This window comes from Macaca mulatta, chromosome 14 (assembly GCF_049350105.2).
Source record: "Macaca mulatta isolate MMU2019108-1 chromosome 14, T2T-MMU8v2.0, whole genome shotgun sequence".
In the NCBI taxonomy this organism is placed as follows: domain Eukaryota; kingdom Metazoa; phylum Chordata; class Mammalia; order Primates; family Cercopithecidae; genus Macaca; species Macaca mulatta.
The window spans coordinates 74,654,129-74,677,559 of NC_133419.1; the positions used below are offsets into that span (position 1 = coordinate 74,654,129).

At 42.3% G+C, this 23,431-nt stretch overlaps 1 protein-coding gene and 1 non-coding gene across 8 annotated transcripts in view; one reads left to right on the plus strand and one right to left on the minus strand.

The window, feature by feature from the left end:
- The window catches only part of PPME1 (protein phosphatase methylesterase 1), a 90,645-nt gene extending 73,191 nt beyond the window's left edge, over positions 1-17,454 (plus strand). For 2 of the 7 annotated variants that reach the window (XM_077961368.1, XM_077961366.1), the window contains exons 9-14: positions 2,254-2,377; positions 8,833-8,962; positions 9,843-9,887; positions 13,690-13,922; positions 14,382-14,449; positions 16,243-17,454. In XM_077961368.1, the coding sequence (XP_077817494.1) occupies positions 2,254-2,377; positions 8,833-8,962; positions 9,843-9,887; positions 13,690-13,922; positions 14,382-14,449; positions 16,243-16,261 (619 nt within the window). In that variant the 3' untranslated portion in view covers positions 16,262-17,454. 7 annotated transcript variants of the gene reach the window in all.
- LOC114672532 (small nucleolar RNA SNORA7) lies at positions 15,170-15,307 on the minus strand. The gene has a single exon (XR_003722938.1). It is a non-coding gene; the product is annotated as a small nucleolar RNA SNORA7 (small nucleolar RNA).
- Positions 17,455-23,431: the final 5,977 nt, after the last annotated feature.

Consider the following 23,431-nt stretch of genomic DNA (forward strand, 5'->3'; position numbering starts at 1 on the left):
GTGGATGGACCCTAGTGTGCCCATTGTCCATTTTCAATGGTTATTAACCCGTAACTATGTCTCATTTGTTTCATCTGTGCCCCTATGTATTTCCCCAGTCACAAAATATTTTGAAGCAAATTCCAAACAAATATAATTTCCTCTGCAAGATTTTCATATGATCTAAAAATAAGGACTCTCTAAACATCATCACAATGACATTATTACACCTAAAAAATTGGCAGTTCTTTAATATCATCAAATATCTAATCAATATTCACATTTCTGATTGTCTCATAAATAATTTTTTATGGTTAAAGTCAAAATCAAAATAAGTAGATAGCAATTGGTTGATACACCTCTCATGCATCTTTTAATCTAAGGTTCCACTTGTATCTCGCTTTCTTTTTTGATTCCTTGCAATTTATTTCTTGAGGAAACCTTCCTGTTTGCCCCATAGAATTTCCCGTGATCTGGATTTGCTGATTGAATTCTCAGGCCATAATTTAACATATTTGTTTGTTCCTTATATTCTCTATAAATAGTTAAACCTAGAAGCTTCATTGGGATCAGGTGTTTTGTTTGCCAGAATACTTAATAGGTGATGTTGTGTACTGCCATCAGGAAGTACATAATGTCTGATTGTCTTTTTTTTTTGAGACGGAGTCTCACTTGGTCGCCCAGGCTAGAGTGCAGTGGCGCGATCTCAGCTCACTGCAACCTTTGCCTCCTGAGTTCAAGCAATTCTCCTGCCTCAGCCTCCCGAGTAGCTGGGACTACAGGCAAGTGCCACCATGCCCAGCTAATTTTTTGTATTTTTAGTAGAGACGGGGTTTCACCGTGTTAGCCAGGATGGTCTCTATCTCCTGACCTTGTGATCCGCCCACCTCGGCCTCCCAAAGTGCTGGGATTACAGACGTGAGCCACCACGCCCAGCCGGTTGTCTCTCTCTCTTTTTTTTTAATGTCAGGAGCCGTTGATGTTTATTACCTAGATTCATTAATTCATTTGCACTATCTCATTTAATCCCTACAATACCTCTTTAGGATAAGTATTGCTTTATAGATGAGGAAATAGAAGTTCAGAGAGGTAGTTTCCCAAGATCACATAGCTCGTGGATGACATAGCTGAGATTCAAACTCCTGTGTATTTGACTTCAAGGCCTATATTACGGGTTTTATGCCTAAAAGGGCAATTTCAGTAGAAATACCAGGTAGTCTAAATGCAAGACTTTGAATAAGCTGTGAGACTGCCCACTTTTCAATTCCTAAATATTTTGAGACCTCAAATTTGTCTAATCAGTAGTAAAGCATTTTCCATGGCATATATGCAGATAGTTGAGTGATTTTAAAATTTTATTTCCAGTGATGTTTTCTCTTAATAAGTAAACCTATGTGTAGGAGAGTGTGTATGTGCACGTGTGTTAATTGTCACATAGATAGCTGGAACTTTCCTGCCCCTTATGATCTAGGTGAAATTGCCTTGAACCTCCTGATCCACAGGCTATAGAAATTCAAAGCATATGTTTCTTTGTTACACTATTTTTTAAATCACATCTATACTGTATACTACATGTGAAGCTTGGCACCTCAAGTTTCATATAAAACTCCTACTTAACAAAACATTTATGAACGTACACTTCACTGAAGGTTTGGCAGAGAAGACAGAGAGGGAGAAGTTATCATTCTTAAAAATCTACCGCTGACCTTTGAATTTATCCCAGTCTCTTTTTATCTTGCTTGTTCTAGAGATGCCATTTGAAAGAGAAAAACAATAATTGGTTGGTTCAGATGGTTTCTGTCAACTAATTAAAAAGTGAGGCCTTTTATCATTCTGTTTGAGCCTTGTTCTACTGTAAGCAGGGTTCAGCAGAAAAGCACCATGTTTTGGAGTTAGTTGAGCCTGGATTTGCATCCCAGCCTTATCCGCTTATGAGTTAGGTGATACTAGACAATTTTCTTAACTCTTGAGGGCTACTTCATAGGATTGTTATGAAGATTATGTAAGATTATGCCAATAAAACTCATGCCTGAGGAAATGGTTGTTTCCTTTCTATGGGTCAGTATTGGTGTAAGAAGTGGAAACCAGCCCTTGGAGTATAGTTATACATTGGCCATGATTTCCACAGCCCTGGAAATGCACAATTCTATCCTCCTACCAGGATAATTGTTAAGTTTTATCTAACATTTGATTTTAAAAGGCCATGAGTATCTCTGAGATAATTTCTGTATTGGAAAGAGGTGTGTAATAGCACTTTTTTAAAAAAAAACCTAGGTGTGAAGGAATTACAAGTCCAGAAGGCTCAAAATCTATAGTGGAAGGAATCATAGAGGAAGAAGAAGAAGATGAGGAAGGAAGTGAGTCAATAAGCAAGAGGAAAAAGGAAGATGACATGGAGGTGGGTTAAAACATTGATTCTTGAAAAGATGTAGTATGGAATGGTTCAAACTGTGTGTGGGTGGGGAAGCGCTGATAACATTGTTCTTTTTGTTTGCCATCAGGTATTTTAGGGCACAAAGACACTATCATAAGAGATACTTAGCTTAACTATAAGATGTAAAGCGCTGTTGATAGCTCTGACCAATTGGAACATAAAACTTACACTGTTTACCCTCCCCTAAAACAGACTGCTTTCTCACCTGTTCTTCTGTTCCTGTGTTTCCTCCCATGAGAAGAATTCCATTTCCTACTAGTCTGTTCTAAGCTCATTCAGATCTTACCCTGTCCATCTGTCTTTCAAAGTTTATCTCCTTGAGGAAGCTTTCTTTCATTTTCTTTCTTTTTTTTTTGTCTGTTTGTTCGTTTGAAACTGGGTTTTGCTGTGTTGCCCAGGCTGAATTCCTTGGCTCATGTGATCATCCCAGCTCAGCCTCCCCAGTATCGGTAGTTGGGACTACAGGTGCATGCCACCACACCCAGCTTCCTTGGGGAAGCTTTCTGACCTTAATTGATATCACTCTCTTTCCAACACAGCACTGAAAGTCTATATGACACACCTTAGCACTTTTTTTTTTTGAAGTTGTACATATTAAGTCATAGAACTGATTTTATAAGTCACACTCAGAAATCCTATGGTCCTTTGCTAGTCATCTGTTGACTCAGGTTGTCCTCTGTGCAAGAATTGTATTCCAAACAAACAAAAAATGTGTATTTTGTGGCAGAAACTGATGTTCTGCATGAATTTCCCTCTGCATTTAGCTCAGGGTTGTATAAATAGTGTTTTATAAGTACTTGCTAGGCAAGTAGTGGTAACAAGTGCTTTTTTCTTGAAAATGTTTAGTGATCATGAACAGCAGACTAGGGATGGATTTGATTATAAACATCTTACTAATGGCAGGTAATGAACATGTAATGACCTACTTCTTTGCGTTTGGAGATGCTGCTGTTAGCAAGAAGGAGAATATATTTTTAAACAGGATTTTAAATTTGAGGATCTTCTTGCCATCTTTAAAATCAGTGATCAGAAATATAATACTTTGTACCTCTTTAGAGTTTACAAAGGTATAAATAACGCATGGTCTATTTGGTCCTCTCAACATCTTATGAGGTGTGGAGAGATCTTTTCTCCCATATTACGGTGTAGAATCTGAGGCTCAGAAGTTAAGAGATTTGCCCAAGGTCATCAAGCACGCATTTAGTAGATTTGAGACTCTTAATATAATTAATTGCTTTTTACTCATTATGTGCTAAGCACTATGCTGAATGCTTCACATTTATCATCTCTAATTCTCATTTTAGTTCTGCATTGTAGATATTATCACCATTTTACAACTTAGGTACAGATACTTGCCCATGGTCACACATAAAAGTTAAAGCTAAAACACACCCAGATCCTCGATTTTTAATTCTAACTCATTTTTTCTTTGTATTTTTTTATAAGCCCAATTATGTGGTTTCATAAACTCCAGCAGTTCTGTTGAGAGGGTGAACTGAGGCACATTAATTAGGAGTGTCCATGAGTATTCACTCCCTATTTCTCCCCAACCCTCCCAGCCTTGGCAACCACTAATCTAATCTCTATAGATTTGCCTAATCTGGACATAAAATATAAATGGAACTAATAATATGTGGTCTTTTGTGACTGACTTCTTTTCCCTTAGAATAAAATTACCAGGGTTCATCCATATTGTAGCACGTATCAAATACCTCATTTCTCTATATGGTTGAATAATGTGCCATTGTATGGCTATACCACAGTTTTTATTCCATTCATCGCTTGATGGACATTTGGGTTGTTTCCAATTTTTGTCTATTATGAATAATACTTCTTTGAACATTTGTGTGTAACTTTTTGTGTGGATATAGGCTTTTATTATTTGTCTTGGGTACACAGCTAGGATTGGAACTGATGGATCATATGGTAAGTATATTTAACCTTTTGAGGAACTGACAGACCGTTTTCCAAAGCGGGTGCACCCTTTTACATTCCCACTAGCAGTGTATGAGTGTTCCAGTTTATCAGTATCCTTGTCAACACTTGTTATTTTCTCTCTTTGTGATTATGGCCATCCTAATGTGTATTAAGTAGTATCTGATTGTGGTTTTGATTTTCATTTTCCTAATGACTCTTGATATTGAGTTTCTTTTCATGAGCTTATTGTCCACTTATGTATTTTCTTTGGAGAAATGTTTTTTCAGATACTTTGCCCATTTTTTACTTGGGTTATTTGATTTTATTACTGAATTTTAAGAGTTCTATATATATTCTAGATACAGATCCCTAAATTGCAAATACTTTCTCCCATTCAGTGGGTTGTCTTTTTACTTTCTTGATGGCATTCTTAGAAGTACAGACAGTTTTAATTTGATGAAATTCAATTTATCTGTTTTTCCTTTTGTCCCTTGTACTTTTGGTATTATATCTAGGAAGGCTTTGCCTGAAAGTCATGAAGATTTATACCTATGTTTTCTTCTAAGAATTTTCTTTAGCTCTTACATTTAGGCCATTTTGAGTCAATATTTGTATATAATACCAGGAATGAAACCAACTTCATTCTTTTGCATGTAGATATCCAATAAATAGTCTGTCCCAGGTCCATTTATTGAAAAGGCTCCTTTTTCCCCATTTAATTATCTTGGCACCTTTGCTGAAAATCAGTTGACTATAAATGTTAGATTTTATTTCTGGACTCTGAATTCTATTGATCTATATGTCTGCCCTTATGCAAGTACCACACTGTCTTTGTTATTGTAGCTTTGTTGTATGTCTTGAAATCAGACAGTGTGTAAGTCCTCCAACTTTGTTCTTCTTTTTCAAGGTTACTGACATCCTATGTATTTAAAAAAAATTTTAATACTTGTTTATGTGCCAGACCACACTCCTGTTGTCTCACATACATGGGTATCTTTAGCTCATCCTTACAATTCTTTCAGATCTTGTGCTGCCAATTTCACAGCTAAGAAAACAGGCTGGAACTGGGCACAGTAGCTCATGCCTGTAATCCCAGAACTTTGGGAGGCCGAGGCGGGTGGATCACGAGGTCAGGATATCGAGACCATCCTGGCCAACATGGTGAAACCCTGTCTCTACTAAAAATACAAAAATTAGCTGGGCGTGGTGGCATGCGCCTGTAGTCCCAGCTACTCGGGAGGCTGAGGCAGGAGAATTGCTTGAACCCAGGAGGCGGAGGTTGCAGTGAGCCGAGATTGCGCCACTGCACTCCAGCCTAGGCAACAGAGTGAGACTCTGTCTCAAAAAAAAAGAAAGAAAGAAAGAAAAACCAGGCTGGAAGAAATTAAGTAACTTCCCAAGGGGCCCACAGTTATTAGTTAATGATGGCTTTGGGACTTGCATTCAGTCAGATCTGACTGACACAAAGCGTTATGTTTTTAAACACTTTTCCAGTGAAACAGTGGGAGATAATGCAAGGCCTGTGGTGGATGCCCTTGTGTGGAGAACTGCATCTCGCCCAGGTAAACATCCCAGAAAGATTGTTAGCCAACTTTCTGTTTCTCCCACCCAACAACAAGTGGATCTCATTATATCAACCGGCTTTATTACCATTTTCACAGCATCCAATAGGCATCTAAACTAAACTTTATGATCCAGCTCTTGGGAGAAAGGATTTATTTCCAATAACCTAAATACAGGAGAAATCCTAATTCTATCCAGAATTTTTCCTTTGGTTTTACAAATTTTAAGATTTGAGATGAACTGTTTTATATATATATATATTATAATATTACTTTTTGGAGGTTCTCTTACGTTAAATTTGTCATTTCCCTGTGAAGTTCAGTGTGCATATAGGAGGGGCTTGTGAGATTATGCCTTGTCTCTGACGGTAGAGCTGATCTCTTAGAAATGGCTCATTAAAGGAAAGTGTTGTGGGGAATAGGACAGGCTGAGGTTCCAGGCTGAAATGGCAGTATTTCCTTTAAAGTGTCCTACCCCTGGTAAATATTAACAGTGGAGAATAGAATTAGTTCTTTAGTGAGAATATTTGAATCATAAGGTACCTTTATGTCTCCTTTATTGACAGAAGACCAAGGCCCAAAGAAGGGAAGGGACCTGAGAAAATCAGTGGCAAAGATAGGACTAGAAGACTCAAGTTTCTTGATTTCCCATTTGGCCATCTTTCTTTCCTTCCTTCCTTCCATCCATTAAAAAAACATAAAATTTGCCATCTCGGTAATTTTTCAGTGTACAGTTAATATTCACATTGTTGTGAAACATCTGAGATATAAACAACAACTCCCCTTTTCCAAAACTCTTCCAAAGGCCCCGGTTACCACCATTCTACTTTCTGTTTCTATGGATTTGACTATTTTAGATACCTCATATAAGTGGGATCATATATGTCTTTTTGTGACTGGCTTATGTCACTTTGCATAATGTCCTCAAAGTTCAGTCCCTATGCGGCTTGTGATAGCATTTCTTCCTTTTTCTGAACTGACTTATATATGTATATACCACATTTCGTTTATTCATTCGTCCATCAGTGGCCATTTGAGTGGCTTCCACCTCTTGGCTGTTATCCGTAGTGCTGCTATGAACATGGGTTTGCAGATACCTCTTTGAGATTCTGTTTTCAATTCTTTGGATATGTACCCAGAAGTGGGATTCCTGCATCATGTAGTAGTTCTATTTTTAATATTTTGAGGAACTGCCTTAATGTTTTTCCTATTGGTTGAACCATTTTACAACTCAGTACACAAGGGTTCCAAATTCTCTGCATCCTCACCAACACTTATTTTTCTCTTTTTTGATAGTAGTCATCTTAATGGGGGTGAGATGGTTTCTCATTGTGGTGTTGATGTGCATTTATTTATTGATTAGTAATGTTAAGCATCGTTTCATATGCTTATTGGCCACTTCTGTATCACCTCTAGAGAAATGTCTATTCAAGCCCTTTGACCATTTTTTAATCAGGTTACTCGATGTTTTTAGTTGCTGAATTGTAGGCGTCCTTTATATATTCTGAATATTAATCCATTATGAGATATATGATTTGCAAAGATTTTCTCCCATTCCATACACATAGTACCATTTGTCTATTTTTGCCTTTGTTCACTGCTTTTTGGTGTCATATCTGAGAAATCATTGCCAAGTCTAGTGTCCAGCTTTTCCTCCATGTTTTCTTCTAGGAGTTTTATGTCTTAGTCTTACTAGACTTACTAGGTCTTTAATCTTAGTCTTACTAGGTCTTTAATGAAGCTGGGGAATAAGGCCCCAGCTTCATTCTTTGGAATATGCATATCTGTTTGGTTATCCCAGTACTGTTTGTTGAAGAGACTATTCTTTCCTCACTGAGTGGTCTTGGCACTCTTGTCAAAAATCATCTGACCATTTATGTGAAGGTTTATTTTTGGGCTCTGTATTCTGTTCCACTGGTCTGTTTGTCTTTATGCCAGTACCAAGTTGTTTCAATTACTGCAGCTTTGTACTTGGGGAGTGTGAGTTCTCCAATTTTGTTCTTCTTCAGAATTCTTTTCGCTAGTCAGTGTCTCATGAGATTCCATATGAATTTTAAGATGATTTGTTTCTATTTCCTAAAAGGCCATTGGAATTTTGATAGAGATTATGTTGAATCTGTAGATTACGTTGGGTAGTATGGACATCTTAAGCATCCAGTGATCTTTAACGTAATATGTTACTATCTTGTGTTCGCTTTTAGATTTTCATATTGTGGTTGATTCAGTATATTTATTTCAATTATAATGTTTCAAATATTTCAATGGTATAGAAAACTATAGAGAATTATTTTTTTAGCCAATATTTGATTGCATACTCTGTACTTATCTACTATAAAGATTTAATAAATGTTGACATTTTGTCATATTTGTCTCATATTTCCTTTCAAAATTACTATTGCAGGAACATTATATCATTATCATAAAATATAAGAAAAAATACTCTACTAACAAATCAACTTATTTTCAGTTTTCCTTTTTTGTACTTTACTATAAGTATACCACATTTTTCCAGTACTAATCCTAACTTCGATGACATGTTGTAATCTGTTTCTTGCTTATATTATAAACATTTTTCATACTGCAATATGTTCTTTGTAGTTATTATTTTGATGAAAAACATCCTTTTTGCCAACCAAGTATGAGAAAGGCTTAATCTTGACACTACCACTTACTAGCTTTGTGATCTTAAGAAAGTTTCCTAAACTTACAGAAACTAATAGCAATAAAAAGTAAACTTGTAATTATCTTAAAATGAATATTACAGTGGCCCATACAACAAGACTGTTAGAAGGACTGAATGTATATGAAAATGTCTGGGACTCAGTAGGTCCTTAATAAGTGCTAGTTTCCTTCCCTTTCCTTTTCCCAGGGATCTAGTTTTTAATCCTGTTCCTCCAGGGCTTGCCCTCGGAGACTCAGAACTTGCTCTTATTCCTCCAGACCAAGAAAGACCATCCATACACCTGGAGAATTGAACTGGCAAAAACAGAAAAATACTGGGATGGCTGGTTCCGAGGCTTATCCAATCTCTTTCTTAGTTGTCCCATTCCTAAATTGCTGCTCTTGGCTGGTAAGTGTATATGTGCATGTATTAGTCAGCTCAGGCTGCCATAACCAAATACCATAGACTGGGTGGCTTAAACAACAGAAATTTATTTTCTCACAGTTCTGGAGGCTGGAAATCTGAGATCAGGGTGCCAGCATGGTCAGGTTGTGGTGAGGGCTCTCTTCCTGGCTTGCCTTCTCTCTGTGCCCTCACATGGCCAAGAAAGAGTGAACGTGAGCTCTCTGGTGTCTCTTCTCTTAAGGACGTTAATTAGGGACGTTCATCCTATCATGTCAGAGCTCTGCCCTCATGACCTTATTTAACCTTTGTTACGTCCTTATAGGCCCTAGTTCCAAATACAGTCACATTGGGAATTGGGGCTTCAACATGAGTTTTAGGGGGACACAACTCAGTCCATAGCAGTGTTGGTATATTGTCATCTCAATATGACCTCATTAAAACTTCTCACCAAATAAGTAGTGACATCCAAAGTAGAATACCTTCCTCATTCATCTATGCCTTTTCTCCTCCCTACACCCAGTCTCTAAACCTAACTAGCATAGGCATTCATCTAAGCGTTAGGATGACCTAATTCTGGCCTGGCCTGTCTACTTGGTCAAGCTCAAGTCCTTCTTAGCCTAGAGCTAGATACAGTGGTATAAGGATATTCTGAGTATTATGAGAATTAAAATAGTAAAACCCTGTTTTCAGAACCAGTTTAACATAGTGATTTTAGGGGAATCTCAACCTGAAAAGTTTCATCTGGTGGTGAGAATATGCTCTGGGAGTTAGGATTGGTATAAACATAAATTGAGAATGTTATCATGTTTACAACTTTGTAACACTTTTTACTTAGTACTTGAACAGCAAAATCTATTTCACAATGAATTCTCTTGTTTTCTAGGTGTTGATAGATTGGATAAAGATCTAACCATTGGCCAGATGCAAGGTAAGTTATCAAGAAATTATGCCCCTGGACCCTTTTCTGAAGAAAGGGTGATAGGGCAATTAACATCCTGAGATAGTGAAGTATAACGGAGAAAGCCTGCACTTTAGAGTCCAATCCAAGTTGAACATCTGCCTCTACTCCTGACACACTATATGATTATGGGCAAGTTATTTCCCTTTCCTGAGCTTTAATTTGTTTAAAAAAAAAAAAATCCATCCAAAAATGAAGATTGTAATACTACCTATGTTTCAGTTATAAGAGTTAAAATGAGGCAATGTGTTTTAAAATTATAAAGTACTGTATAGGTGTATGATACTGTGAAAAGAGATATTCCGACTTCTGATGAGTTTTTTGTTTGTGGGTTTTTTTTTTTTTGGAGTCTTACTCTGTTGCCCAGGCTGGAGTGCAGTGGCCCAATCTTGGCTCACTGCAACTTCTGCCTCCCAGGTTCAAGCAGTTCTGCTGCCTCAGCCACCCCAGTAGTGGGATTACAGGCATGCACCACCACACGTGGCTAATTTTTGTATTTTTAGTAGAGATGGAGTTTCACCATTTTGGCCAGGCTGGTCTCAAGCTCCTGACTTCAAGTGATCTGCCTGCCTTGGCCTCCCAGAGTGCTGAGATTACAGGTGTGAGCCACTGCAGCTGGCCAGTATTTTTGTTATTGTTAGAATTTTTAGGAAAGGGAAAGGCTCAAGATAATCTAGATATAAAAAGGTATAAATACCTGTTTAGAAGACAGCATGGTAAGATGGTAAAAGTAAAGTCTCTGAAGTTCAGAAAACTGAATTTTGAATACTACTTTTCCAGTAATTTTTTGACTCTGGCCAAGTTTTCTGACTTGCCTCAGCTTTAGTCTTCTTAATCTATAAAATGAAAAAACGGATGGCAGCCTCAAATGGATCATGAGGTATAATGAGTAGAAAAGTGACATGCTGAGCACTGTGTACAGATGCATGTATGTTAGCTAGATGACAGTGGAGGCAGCGGGTCCAATTTTGTGGGGGCTCTTGCTTTAGTACAGGTAAAAGACTCAGTGAAGGTGAATTCAGTAAGCATGCAACTTTTGGGTTATGGGAAGAAGAGGTGCCAACTCCAAGACCAAAGTTTCAGGCTCAGGCAGAATCTGTTCTAGACCTTTCTTCCCTACTTACTCTCCCTGGACAATTTCATGGCTTCCATTTGTACCTTGATGACTCCCAAAGTTAAACATCCACCTCATCCCTCTCTCCTGAGGTCCAGTCCTAGCCCATGTAGCAAAACTGCTGGATGTCTCATGGGCCTCTCAAACTGTTCTTTTAGCTATCTTCAAGCTTTCCACAGCAAAAGGAGCTATACTCCTTCATAATAGTTGTTCAAAGCCTCTTGAATATAAAACTCTGGTCCCAGACCTTCATGGCTTTGCCTTCCTTTAACTACATTGTATCCTGAGGCCTGGAACAGGACCATGAGCTGGGACTGTGTGATTTTTTTTCATGGCACTGATGTTGGTCATTATGGGCTTAGACACTTATTTAAGTAGATTCTTATAAACGTCTAAGCCCATAATGACCAACATCAGTGCCATGAAATTGAATCTAAGACACTTAAATTCAATTCAGAAAACCTTTCCTAGGCACCCTTTCTGTGCAAGACCTGTGCATGATGCTGGGCAGACAGAAGAATCAGACATGGCCCCTGAGACTGCCTGAAGGCAGTTGACATGGACTGGGATAGCATTTGAAGTCATTGTTGATCACCAGCCTTGGAGTCAGACAGTCCTGGGTTTGAATCACTGTTAATAGTTTTGCGGTATGAGTGAATTCCTAACTTCTTTAATTTTGAGTTTTTTCATCTATAAAATGGAGATAATGATATATCTCAGTACAGTTACATGAAGTTTAAATGGAAAAAATGCAGGTAGTTAACAAATGATGCCTTTCATTATATTCAGGAAGTAATCATGATTCCTTACGAGATGTCCTCCTGTTTCCTCAGTATAGATTATATCAAGACCACCTTCTGGTTTAAAGAAAGCCTCCTATGAGTATAGAGTAAATGGCGAGGATAAGGAACGTTCCACAAAACAAAAGGAAATGGTTAAGGCTGCATAGATTCCAAACCACAGCTTTCCCAGCACTGTGTTCAAACCAGCTGACTTAGTTATGAAATCCTGGAAAACTACCACCTATTCATAGTACAACTTGGGTAAATAATTTAGGCTCTCTGAACCTAAGGCTCCTAATCTGTGCAATGGGAGAGAAGAACTTGGAAATATTCCCACATCATAGAATAATTGTGAGGATTACCCATGAGCGTGTTATTTTATGTGTACCTGGCACAGTGTTGTTGGTGTATGTGAGTTCTCCCTGATTATACCGACTCTTCCAAAGAGGAAGGACAAATGCATCCCTAGTCATCAGAGCTGATCTAACAGAAACAACAGGGAGATAGGAGTTGTAAGTTTTGGATCTAGGCATTTGTTCATCATTCATTCGCTAAAGATTTAAGCATCTACTCAGTGCCCAACCCTGTGTTAGTTCTTATTAGGGATATAGAGCAAGTAATAACACCATCGTCCCCTGTTCTTACGGAAATAACACACTCCTGGGGAGGCAAGCACCAGTGGCATGTAAAATGTAAACTTACTTGAAACTTATAAGAGGGCCATGTGCTGCTTTGTGTTTGGATCCAAGTGCATTAACAACAGTACTTTAGGAGCTAGATGGGAGAGTTGACTAGGCTCGAGCACCCAGAGAGAGGCAGCTTACTGCAGGAGGAGGGGCACAAGCTGGACTTTACTAATTGGGATCATCTTATTCCTCCACTGATTAACGAAGTGGCCTTGGGCAGGTCACTTCACTAACTTTGGCCTCAGTTTCATCATCTCAAAAAAGAATTTCAGTATTTTCGTGCATAATTTTATAGAGTAGATTTTAAGAATCAACTTTAAAAATGGATAGAAGAGTACACTGAAAACTTTTTGAATCCTATGTAACTGGGGTAAGAACCACAGGATGTAATGACCAGAAGAACTTTCAATCCCATTCCTTTATTTTATAAATAGAGAATCTGAGGCTGAGAAAATCTGCTGTCTCTACTTATGGGGGCTCTGGGTCTCCTTAGGGATCTTCTTTATCAGTCATCGCTGTTCATTCTCAATCATTGTCGCATTACCTATGAGCTTACAGTGTTCTGTGAGACAATATGAGAAGGTGCTTAGTACAATGCCTGGCACATGCTTAAGTGCTCAAATGGTAACTTATTGTAATAATACATTTTGAATCCTTAACATAGCTGACAAAATCCTTAATGGTTTGGCCCCTGCTTACCTCTCCAGCCTTATTGTTAACCACTCTCATAAGCACCATGCCAAGCTTCTTTTATTCCAAGCCATTTCAAGCCTTTTTTCCTTCCTGGGTCCCTCTTGGATTGTGAAGTTCCCTTTCTTATGCTCTTACAGCCCCACGTGCCCAGTTTCATCATAGGAATGACATGCTGCATTAAAATGTTGGTTGTTGTGTTTTACTCCCCTACTGGATTGTAAATCCCCTGAGGACAAGAACTGTTTCTTCTATGTGTCTCTGGCCCAGAGTAAATGTACACTAAATAGGACAGAAGGAAAAAGTGAAGGGAAATGATTGGCACAAGGCTATAATTACTTGTATTACCATCCTCAGCAAGACTTGATAATTGGGTCCAGAGTGTTGAGGTGAGGTTGGAAATGGGGAAGTAGGTCCTGGGCTCCCGGAGTGACCTATGAGGCTGCATAAGACAGGGCTCTTTTAGTCCCTGAAGTTGCCTTGCTTTGATTCCTCTCCAGGGAAGTTCCAGATGCAGGTCCTACCTCAGTGTGGCCATGCAGTCCATGAGGATGCCCCTGACAAGGTGAGTCTGGTGTTCAATGACTGTAAAAGGACAACTGTGAGAATAACCCTGGATGTCACAGAAGACAAGTCTCTGAGTCTCAGCCTGCATTGCCTGCAGCAGCTGCTGTGGAGCCTATGCAGATGCAATTCCACCAGCTCTCCAACTTCTCCCTGGCAGCTGCTTATGGTATTGGCTTTGTGTATATGTGCTGAGGAGCTACTGACACCCTGCTATTTCATCCCAGGGCCCTGTGGTTAAGATCTTCAGCTCTACTTCTCCAGTACCCCCAAAAGCCAGATGGAAGAGGGATGATTAGGGTAGAAACTGCTCCCTAAACCACAGGCAAGGTTAGGAATTAATATGGACTCCTCCTGTGGGAAAACACTGTTTTGTAACTCTAAGGGCACAAATAAGCCCTTCACGTCATTCCTCTTGAGCTCTTTGGAGCTATCCCTGGCAAGGATGGTGGGGAAGAGTCTCCTAGCTCTGCTAGGGAGGGCCTAGGTCCTTTTAATTTCAAGCCGCTCAGACCTGTGGGTGGGATGAGGGCACTGTAGAGCCTAACCGTCTAACAGTAGCCCACAGCCCAAGGCTAAGCCCCATCAGTAACCTTCATATGGCCTGGAATATCTCTCCCTTTTCCAGGTAGCTGAAGCTGTTGCCACTTTCCTGATCCGGCACAGGTTTGCAGAACCCATCGGTGGATTCCAGTGGTAAGGCGGGTACAAGGGTTTAAGAACCCCAGCAGTGCTGGCCAACTCTGACAAACAGATATTTGCAGGACTATAAATACCTCTGCCTTACCCCTGCCTGGTTTGGTCACCATGCCTTTCTTCCTCTTCCTCAGTGAAGAGCCTGGCATGTCTGTTTCTACCAAGCCATGGTGGGTTGTTTCTTTGTGCTGTGCTCCAGTGGGTTGATGCTGAGGCTGTGATTAAATTGTGCCTAGTCTCACTCCCCACTGTGATGTGCATTTCTTCTTGAGGTGCCCCTTTGAGGAGGCTGGGATAGGAATCAGTCCATTTCCAGGCTCCTAGAGAAGTTTTCTTTGGCTTCTCCTGCCCTGCTGCCAGGGAAAGCTGGGCAGGCCATGGAGCAGGGCTTTCTTCTTTCTTTCTTTTTTTTTTTTTTTTTTTTTGTTTCCTTGGTACAGTCTTGGCTCACTGCAACCTCCGCCACCTGGGCTGAAGTGATCCTAGTGCCTCAGCCTCGCAAGTAGCTGGGATCACAGGCATGTGCCACCATGCCCAGCTAATTTTTGTTTTGTTTGTTTTTTGGTTTTTGGTTTTTTTTTTTAGTAAAGATGGGGTTTCTCCATGTTGGCCAGGCTGATCTTGAACTCCTAGCCTCAAGTGATCCACCCACATCGGCCTCTTAAAGTGTTAGGATTATAGGCACAAGCCACCGCGCCTGGCCTAGAGCAGGGTTTTCTACAGTGTTGCAGAGTGTCTTCCCATGGCCAGCTACTAAGCAAGCTGGGAATGGAATGGGTGCTCTGCCATGCTTGCTTCCCCTCCCTTTCCGAAGCTGGCAGAATATTAGCCACTCTGCAGAGGTGATCCTGGAAGCTCTAGAGCAGGGTTTTCAACCTCAGCACTCTTGACATTTTGAAGTGGATAATTCTTCATTGTGGGGGCTGTCCTGTGCGTTGTGGGATGTTTAGCAGTATCCCTGGCTTTTATCCACCCGATAACAGTAGTACCCCTCCCACACACAGTTCTGACAGACAGAAATGTCTCCAGATTTTACCAAATGCCTCAAGGGAGGCAAAGTTTCCCCCTCTATTGGTCTAGAGGAAGAAACAGGGCCAGGCCTCTCATCCTAGGAAGCTCTTCATCTGTTTAAGGAAACACAGTTGGGCTCTGTTGAGGAAGAAGAAGAGAGGCATGTTGACCCCAAACCAGGTGGTCTTGACCCAGCTCAGGCAGCGCCTAGTCTGTACTGCAGAAGGCTTTTGATCCTCAGAGAGCCCACAACCCTGATGAGGAGTCATTCCTACCATTGAAAAGTCTCTTCTCTGATTTTGGTGAGGGTTCGGGGGAACTTGTTCCCCACTCTCAGCAAGTTTGAAGAAGAAATATTAAGAAAAGGAAATGACTTCTGCCGTAGAGAACTCTGAATTCCAGGGCCTGGGAGATGAGAGTAACAGGGCAGGGTAAGCACTGGAGATGATGGCGAGACCCTGGGACAGTAAACCACAGAACCGACACCCCTGTGCTGAGCCATCCCTCTAACAACTGACCATTGATGGATCCCAGGAACCAACAATAAAGACCTAATTTCTCTACTGAACAGTGTTTGTCTGGGGCCCTTCGACCATTTGGAGCCTTGGACAAATGAGCAGCACACTGAGAGCAGACCCTGGGTCCGGCTTTGGTCAGGGCTATGAGATGGGTCAGATTTGCTTTGGTGGTCATTAGGCCGGGCTTCCTGGAGGACACAGATAAGTAAGGGAAAGCTATTGATAGTTACATTTGTTTTTCTTTCTCTTTCTGTTCTTCCATAGCGTGTTTCCTGGCTGTTAGTGACCTGCTGTCCGCCCCTCCTCAACATCGAGCTCTGTTGTAAATACGTCGCACCAGAGGCCACTGTGATGCCACTGTCTCCTCCTCCCCGTCCCGCCTGGCCATGTGACACTGGCTCCCTGTAGACGGGCACCCTGAGATGTACCAACCTTTTCATGTATTCTGCCAAAAGCATTGTTTTCCAGGGTCCTTGACCAACTTTGGCTTCCCCAGTCCAAGGCTCCCCTGCTCCTTTCCCTTCCCTGTACTGGGGTATCTCCTGCCTGCTCTCCCTGCGTTGCCTAGGGTAAAGCCTCCAGATTTGCCATACTGAGCCCCTCTTCCTAGCGTCAGGCGATACACCTGAGTCCAAATGTCTTCCCAGGCTCAGGGACCTCCATTCCTTGAGATTGTCTTGGCATGGTCCAACCCTGCCTCATGTGATGGACAATGTATGGGGTGGTCCTTATTTTTCCCTTTCAAATAAAACACTAGTCAGGTACCAGTTTATCCTAGTCATACTCTTCCAGGTTTGGAAGACCCAGAGAGGCCAAAATCCCATCCTTAGGCACCGGGAGGGGTGGTGGTGGGTAGCATCACAAGAAACCAGCCTGAAAATCAGGTCCAGCCAGTCCAAGCACATGGCCTCCCATCTGGGAGAGCCCACTGTCCCACTCCACATGTCTGGGCACCTGCCCTGGGCTGAGGCCAGGCTGCTCCAGGGGCCTCTTGAGCCCTCACCTGCCACACAGCAACCCAGGTTAAATACAGCCCATGCACAAAGCCACAGGCCAAAGCCTATGGAATTGTTTTTAATCATCAAATTTCACCATGTTTATAGCTGGTTCCTGGAGGTGTGCAGTGCCCTCTTGCCTCTTCAAACCTACAGCTTCTCTTTGCCATTTGTGGATTTCACGTCACTCCACATAGAAGCGTTACAGCCTGGCATCCCCAGTCTTTGCCTTCTTCCAGCTGCCTCGACAGCACTGCGGCCTGTCCCTATTGCCCAGGCACGCCATTTCCAAGGGCAGGAAGGAGCAGTGTCCTGAAGCCCATCTTCTCTGTGACTGTCTTAGGTGATGTGTAGCCCCCTCCATCTTTCCACTCAACAATTTCTCACCCCTGTCCTGCTGCATGGTCCGGAGTCTGGGACCTACTTCGTTTTTTGTTATTTATGACCTTGTTTAAAGAAAATAAATATCTCCCAACCTTTATTGGTCTGGTCTTTCTCTCTGAATTGTCCTTATTTCTGCTGATATGGGGGCAGGGGACAGTTCATCGGACTTATGGAACTCCAGAAACCCCTTTCCCTATAGCCCTTCAATATGTTCTGCCTGTCCCAGATCCAGAATGCCCAGTGGGATGGTCAGAGCCACCCTCCTCTGCAGCCAGGATGGAATTCCAGTCCCATCTCTCCTCATTATTGACTGTGTCGACTTTGGTCCAGAGCAGGGCAATCTGTGCGCTATCCACATGATCTCAGTCACCATAGCTTCACTTATGTGAAACTTTATCCACAACCCAAATCATTTCCTGAACTCTGAACAGTTAGGCCCAGGTACCTCCTCCTGTCTCTCCCAGATGATCAAAAGCCACTTCATATTGACTATTTCTAAAGCTGAATCCACCTTCCCCCTGAAACTTGCTCCCCATGAAACTTGTTCTTCCGCCAGTGTTTCCTGGCTCAGTAAGTGATAGGTACCACCGTCTCTCCAGTTGTCCAAACCAGATACCCACAGTGAATGCCTTCTCTTACACCTGCCTCAGGTCTCCCACCAAATCCTGTTCATTCTCTTTTCCGTGTCCCCTCTTTTCCATCCCATAGTCAGTGCCCTAGCTCAGGCCTCCTCATCTCTCACCTCGATCACTTCAGTGCCTTTGCTGCCCTCCTCCTCCCCAGGTGGCCCGCCACACATTGTCAGAGGCGCCTTCCTAGTAGGCTCTGGGGCCAGGGTGGCTAAATTAGAACCCAAGGCCCACCCCTTACGCTGTGTGGTGTGGCAACAAACTCTCTCTCTGTGCTGTAGTTTACTCATCTGAAAAATGGAGATAAACAGTATCTACCCCACAGAGTCTTGAGGATTATACAAGTTAAACTAGGTTAACTGGCTTTCTCAGTAACTGGCACATGGTAGACACTTAATAAGTAGTTCCTGTTATGACACTGTTACATTATTATAGTTAGGAACTTTATTCAGGGCAGTCTGTGGGCCAGTAGCCTCAGTATCTCCTGGAAGCTTGTTAGAGAACTGTGTCTCTATTGAATCTCAGACCTATTGAATCAGAACTCATCTGCATTTTAACAAGTGCATCAGTGCCTGAAAATGTCTGATTTAGTTGATGATGAAATATTTCAGGGTCATTCATGAGCTCCCTAGTAGAGGAGAGAAGTTCCTTATGTGTGGTTTGATTTCTCTCACTGGAACCCTTTGCGGGTGCCTTTGCTGGGCTATGTGCCCTCTTGTCCACAAGAGGGCAGCATGATTACCTGTGTGGTTTTCAGGGGCACCCAGGTTCATCAGGGGAAAGTCATAATGGTTACCAAATTTTGAGTGTCATCTAATTCACTTGACATACATCTCATTTAATCTTCACAGCAACTCTATGAGGTAGGTGCTGTTACATTCCTTTTACAGGTAGGCAGACAGGTCCAAATTCCTACAGCTTGGAAGTGACTGTCAGAATTCAAAGCTGGCTTGCTTCCACATCATGCTGCTCCTGGATGCTACAAGGGACCCTGGGCAGAAGTCATTTTGGCCCAGATACCTGACTTAAAAGAGCAGGAGGAGGATGACCGTGGAGATGAACCCTCTACACTTGATGGAGGAGGCTGAGAATGAATGAAATGCTCATGAGCTTTGTGGTTGGTTGTGTTTTAGGCCCTTTCATCTCCATTCATCCTTTGCATCCTTGTGAAGTACAGGCATTATCCCCAATTTAAAGGCAAGAAAGCAAAAGCTCAAAGATGAAATGGCTTGCCCACAGCCACGGCCCGAGTAGCAGCATCTTTGTCTTCTGATTCCAAGTCTACTGAGCATTCCATCACACCCCAGTAGAGAAGGGACCATTCATGTATTCACTTAACATGGCTTTAATGAGCACCTACTATGCGTTGGCCATAACAGTGTCCTTGCAGAGCCTAGAGATCAGCATGTATGAACTCAGAAAGGGAATAAAGAAGGATACCCCAGGATCCTTGAATGAAGGATTGCCACAAAGAAGGAGCATGTTTGGGACAAACCAAAGTCCCTCTGTCACACAGACACTAGTGAATGTCCAAGGGAAACTCCTTCCCAAAAAAGGAGGATAGGCACATTTTGGAGGCAGACATAGATCTGATGGGGGAGAGACAGAATCTTGAGACTGGGAGGACTCAAGACAAAGGCATGAGGGGAATGGGGCATGACTTTGTAGCCCCACGCTCTTAACATACTGTTAGGAGCATTTGCTTATTAAGCAAACCCAAACACCCAATATGTGCCAGGCATCCAATGGACTTTGTAGACAGAGGTAAATAATGAGATTCTTAAAATGAACTCATTGTCTAGAAAGACAGTGATAGAAATAGTGACCATGTTGTAAGAAGGCTGGGGGTGGGCAGTAACTAAACCTATTTGGAAACAGGCCAGGAATGGTTTCACAAGAGGTAGCATGTTTTTTTAGACAGAGTCTCCTCCATCGCCTAGGCTGGAATACAGTGGTATGATCTTGGCTCACTGCAACCTTTGCCTCCCAGGTTCAAGCAATTCTCCTGCCTCAGCCTCCCAAATAGTTGGGGTTTCAGGTGCCTGCCACCACACCCAGCTAATTTTTGTATTTTTAGTAGAGATGGAGTTTTGCCATGTTGGTCAGGCTAGTCTCAAACTCCTGACCTCAAGTGATCTGCCCGCCTCGGCCTCCCAAAGCGCTGGGATTACAGGTGTGAGCCACCAAACCCAGCCAAGAGGCAGCATTTGAGTTGAGCCTTGAAGTATCACAAAGTGGAGGTGGAGGAGGAAGGGCAAGACATTCCAGGTAGAAGGAACAGCACAGACAAGCACTGGAGACTTGAAAGTCAGCCTAGGAAGAAGACTGTGGCTGGAGTATGGGCCGAGACAGGAGAGGAGGTAGGAGGCAGGGCATAAAGGCCTTAAGTGTCAAGAATAAGGAGTTTCCAGAAGTTATTAAACAGGGATGTGACAAGGTCCGGTCTTTTTTATAAAGGAAAGTCACCCTGGTAGCCTGCGTAGATGGATTGGTGGGTGCCAGACACGAGGCCAAGAGGTCAGTAAAGAGGCAGTTTTAATCGGGCAAGGAAAAGACAGAGGTATACTTAACTAGGACAGTGGCCACCGGCCTGAGAGAACAGGATAGTCTCAATATTTTGGAGGTGGAATGAACAAGAAAGAAACTAGTTAGATTTCAAAAGTGAGGGGCCAAGAACCCTTAAGTTGGATGCAGGGGCCTGTCATGCAAAGTGGGGGTTGGAAGTGAAAGGTGAAGGTTTTACCAAGGGAAAAGCAAGAGGAGAGCTTACACTAGCAGCAGAGAAAGCTAAAGGCAGTCACACTTCTCCCTGCGGTCACTGTTTTGTTTGCAATCTTGGAGCCAACGCTGCTGCTCCAGCTGGCCACCCCACCAGCAGCCAGAATCAACACATTCTCAGTCTGGGGCCAGGGCTCAGAAAGTTATGTCAACTCAAGAGGCTCCCTTATTCCTCGAGCTGGCTTCCTCTCCCAGCAGTTTGCTAGAAAACTCCAGCCCACAGCCAGGCAAAACCTTGGAACCCAAGACTAGCGGAGAGGCTGGCCTCTTCCAGGTGCAGGCAGTAGGTGGCTGAGGAGTGAACAGTGTCGAGGGAGAAAGTTTCTTCCTGATTAGTGACAATGATGCCATTCCATAATGACTTAAGAATGACTAATCAAACAAGCTTAGAATAACTGACATGATACCATCTGTATCATTATAAAGCACATTTATAACCTTTGAGACCTCCAAACTCCTCTGGAGTGGGGAGGGCAGACAAATCAGCAGTGCCTCCTACAGATGAGGAATTCGAGGCTCTGACAAGGAAAGTGATTTGTCCAGGGTCACACGGTAGCACAATCTGGACTAGAACTCAGGCCACCTGACTTCCAGACCAGTCAGTGCCTTTTTAGTCTCACACCATAGCAAAAGGAGAGGAGGGGTGGGGCAGGGGCGTGGAGGACTAGGGCCTGATGGTGAGAGAAATGCTCCAAGCTCAGTTCAGCCTCCTACTAGCTGGGTGACCTCTGGCACATCACTTCCTTCAGAATTTCAGGTTCTGCATCCCAAAATGGGGTGATAATCCTTAATTCACTAGGTGTTATGAGGGTAAATGAGACTAAGTATCCAAGTATAGTAAAAGCTGCTGCCTACAGTAGATAAGGTGAAAAACAGTAGATGCCATGGCACTAAGAAGATAAGGGAATCCCCAAAGGGTGGGGAGACCAAGGCACAGTCATTCTACTACTCCTGCTGGGTGGGGCTGCTCAGGCAGAATTAGTGGAAGCCAGTGTGCCCCTGGGGCCTGAGAGCGGCCCACGATGCACCCTCCTCTGGCCTGGGGACGTCCTTCTCAAAAAATTTTTGGCCAGGAGCAGTGGCTCACGCCTGTAATCCCAGCACTTTGGGAGGCCAAGGTGGGCAGATCACAAGGCCTGGCCAACATGGTGAAACCCTGTCTTTACTAAAAAAACAAAAATTAGCCAGGTATGGTGGCAGGCACTTATAATCCCAGCTACTCAGGAGGCTGAGGCAGGAGAATCGCTTAAACCCAGGAGGCGGAGGTTGCAGTGAGCCAAGATCACGTCACTGCATTCCAGCCTGGGTGACAAGAGCAAGAATCCATCTCAAAAAGAGAAAAAACTTTTAACCAGGATTTTTTTTTTAATAGTAAACCATAGCTAACACAGCATTTCTCATTTTAACCATGTGGAAATGAACAGTCCAGTGGCATCAATGACATTCACAAGGCTGTGGACCACACCACTATCTATACCCCAACTTTTTCATCATCCCCAGCAAGAACTCTGTACCCATTAAGCAGTGACTCCCGCCTGCATACCCAGCCTCTATTCTGCTTTTGGTCTCTGAATTTGCCTATTTTAGGTAGCTCACAGGTGGAATCCTACAATATTTATTTTGTGTCTGGCTTATTTCATTTAGCATAATGCTTTCAAGTCCATCCATGTTGTAATGTGTATCAAAATTCTGTTCCACTTTATGGCTGAATATTTTAGTACATGCATATTCCATATTTTGTTTAGCCATTCTCTTGATGGACACCTGGGTCTGCTTCCACCTTCTGACGATTGTGAATAAAGCTGCTATGACCATGGGTGTACAGCTATCATTCCATTCTTTCAGATACATACCTGGGAGTGGAATGACTCGGTTAGATGACAGTTCTGTGTTTATCTTTCTGAGAAATCACCAGTCCGTTTTCCACAGTGGCTGCACCATTTCACATTCCCACTAGCAACGCATGAGAGTTCCAGTTTCTCCACATCCGTAGTGACACTTATTTTCTGTTTTTTAATTGTAGCCATCCTAGGAAGTGTGAAGTGGTTCCTTATTTGCATTTCAAGACCGCAAATATGGAGGGAGAAGGAGGGCTTTAGGGTCAGAAATGTGGGCTGATGCTGGCTGGCCCAGGGACTTGGGGCTTGACCTACCTGTCCCATCCCAAAATCATAAGAGACAGAGGGACCCAGGGAGCTGGACAGGGAGGGAGGGTCTCTCTAGCCCCAGGCCCTGGAGGGTTCACAAGGCTTAGCAGCTCACACAGTGGCAGCAGGATAAAACCATTCCTTCAGGTTGAGCCTGCTGACAATTCCTGTTCCCTTTTTTGTTGCCAGAGAGTAAAAAATAGAGATTCTAGGACCCCAGAATCTGGAGAGAATTGTGAGAGTTTCTCACCATTTTTACAAGAAAATTGTGTATTTTTACAAGAAAATTACATGTACAATTTTTAAAAGAAGATTTAATGTAATTTTTTATGTGGTAAATGGAAAAGCAATCTGTTTTCCCAAAACAGATTACAGATCATAAAGTTAGACAAAATCTCTTCTCCTAGAGTGATATATCTGAATTTGTAAGACTAAAGAAAGTTTTAGGTTTATCAAAAGAGCATAAATGGTTTTATTAGGTTGGTGCAAAAGTAATTGTGTTTCTTTACCATTAAAAGTA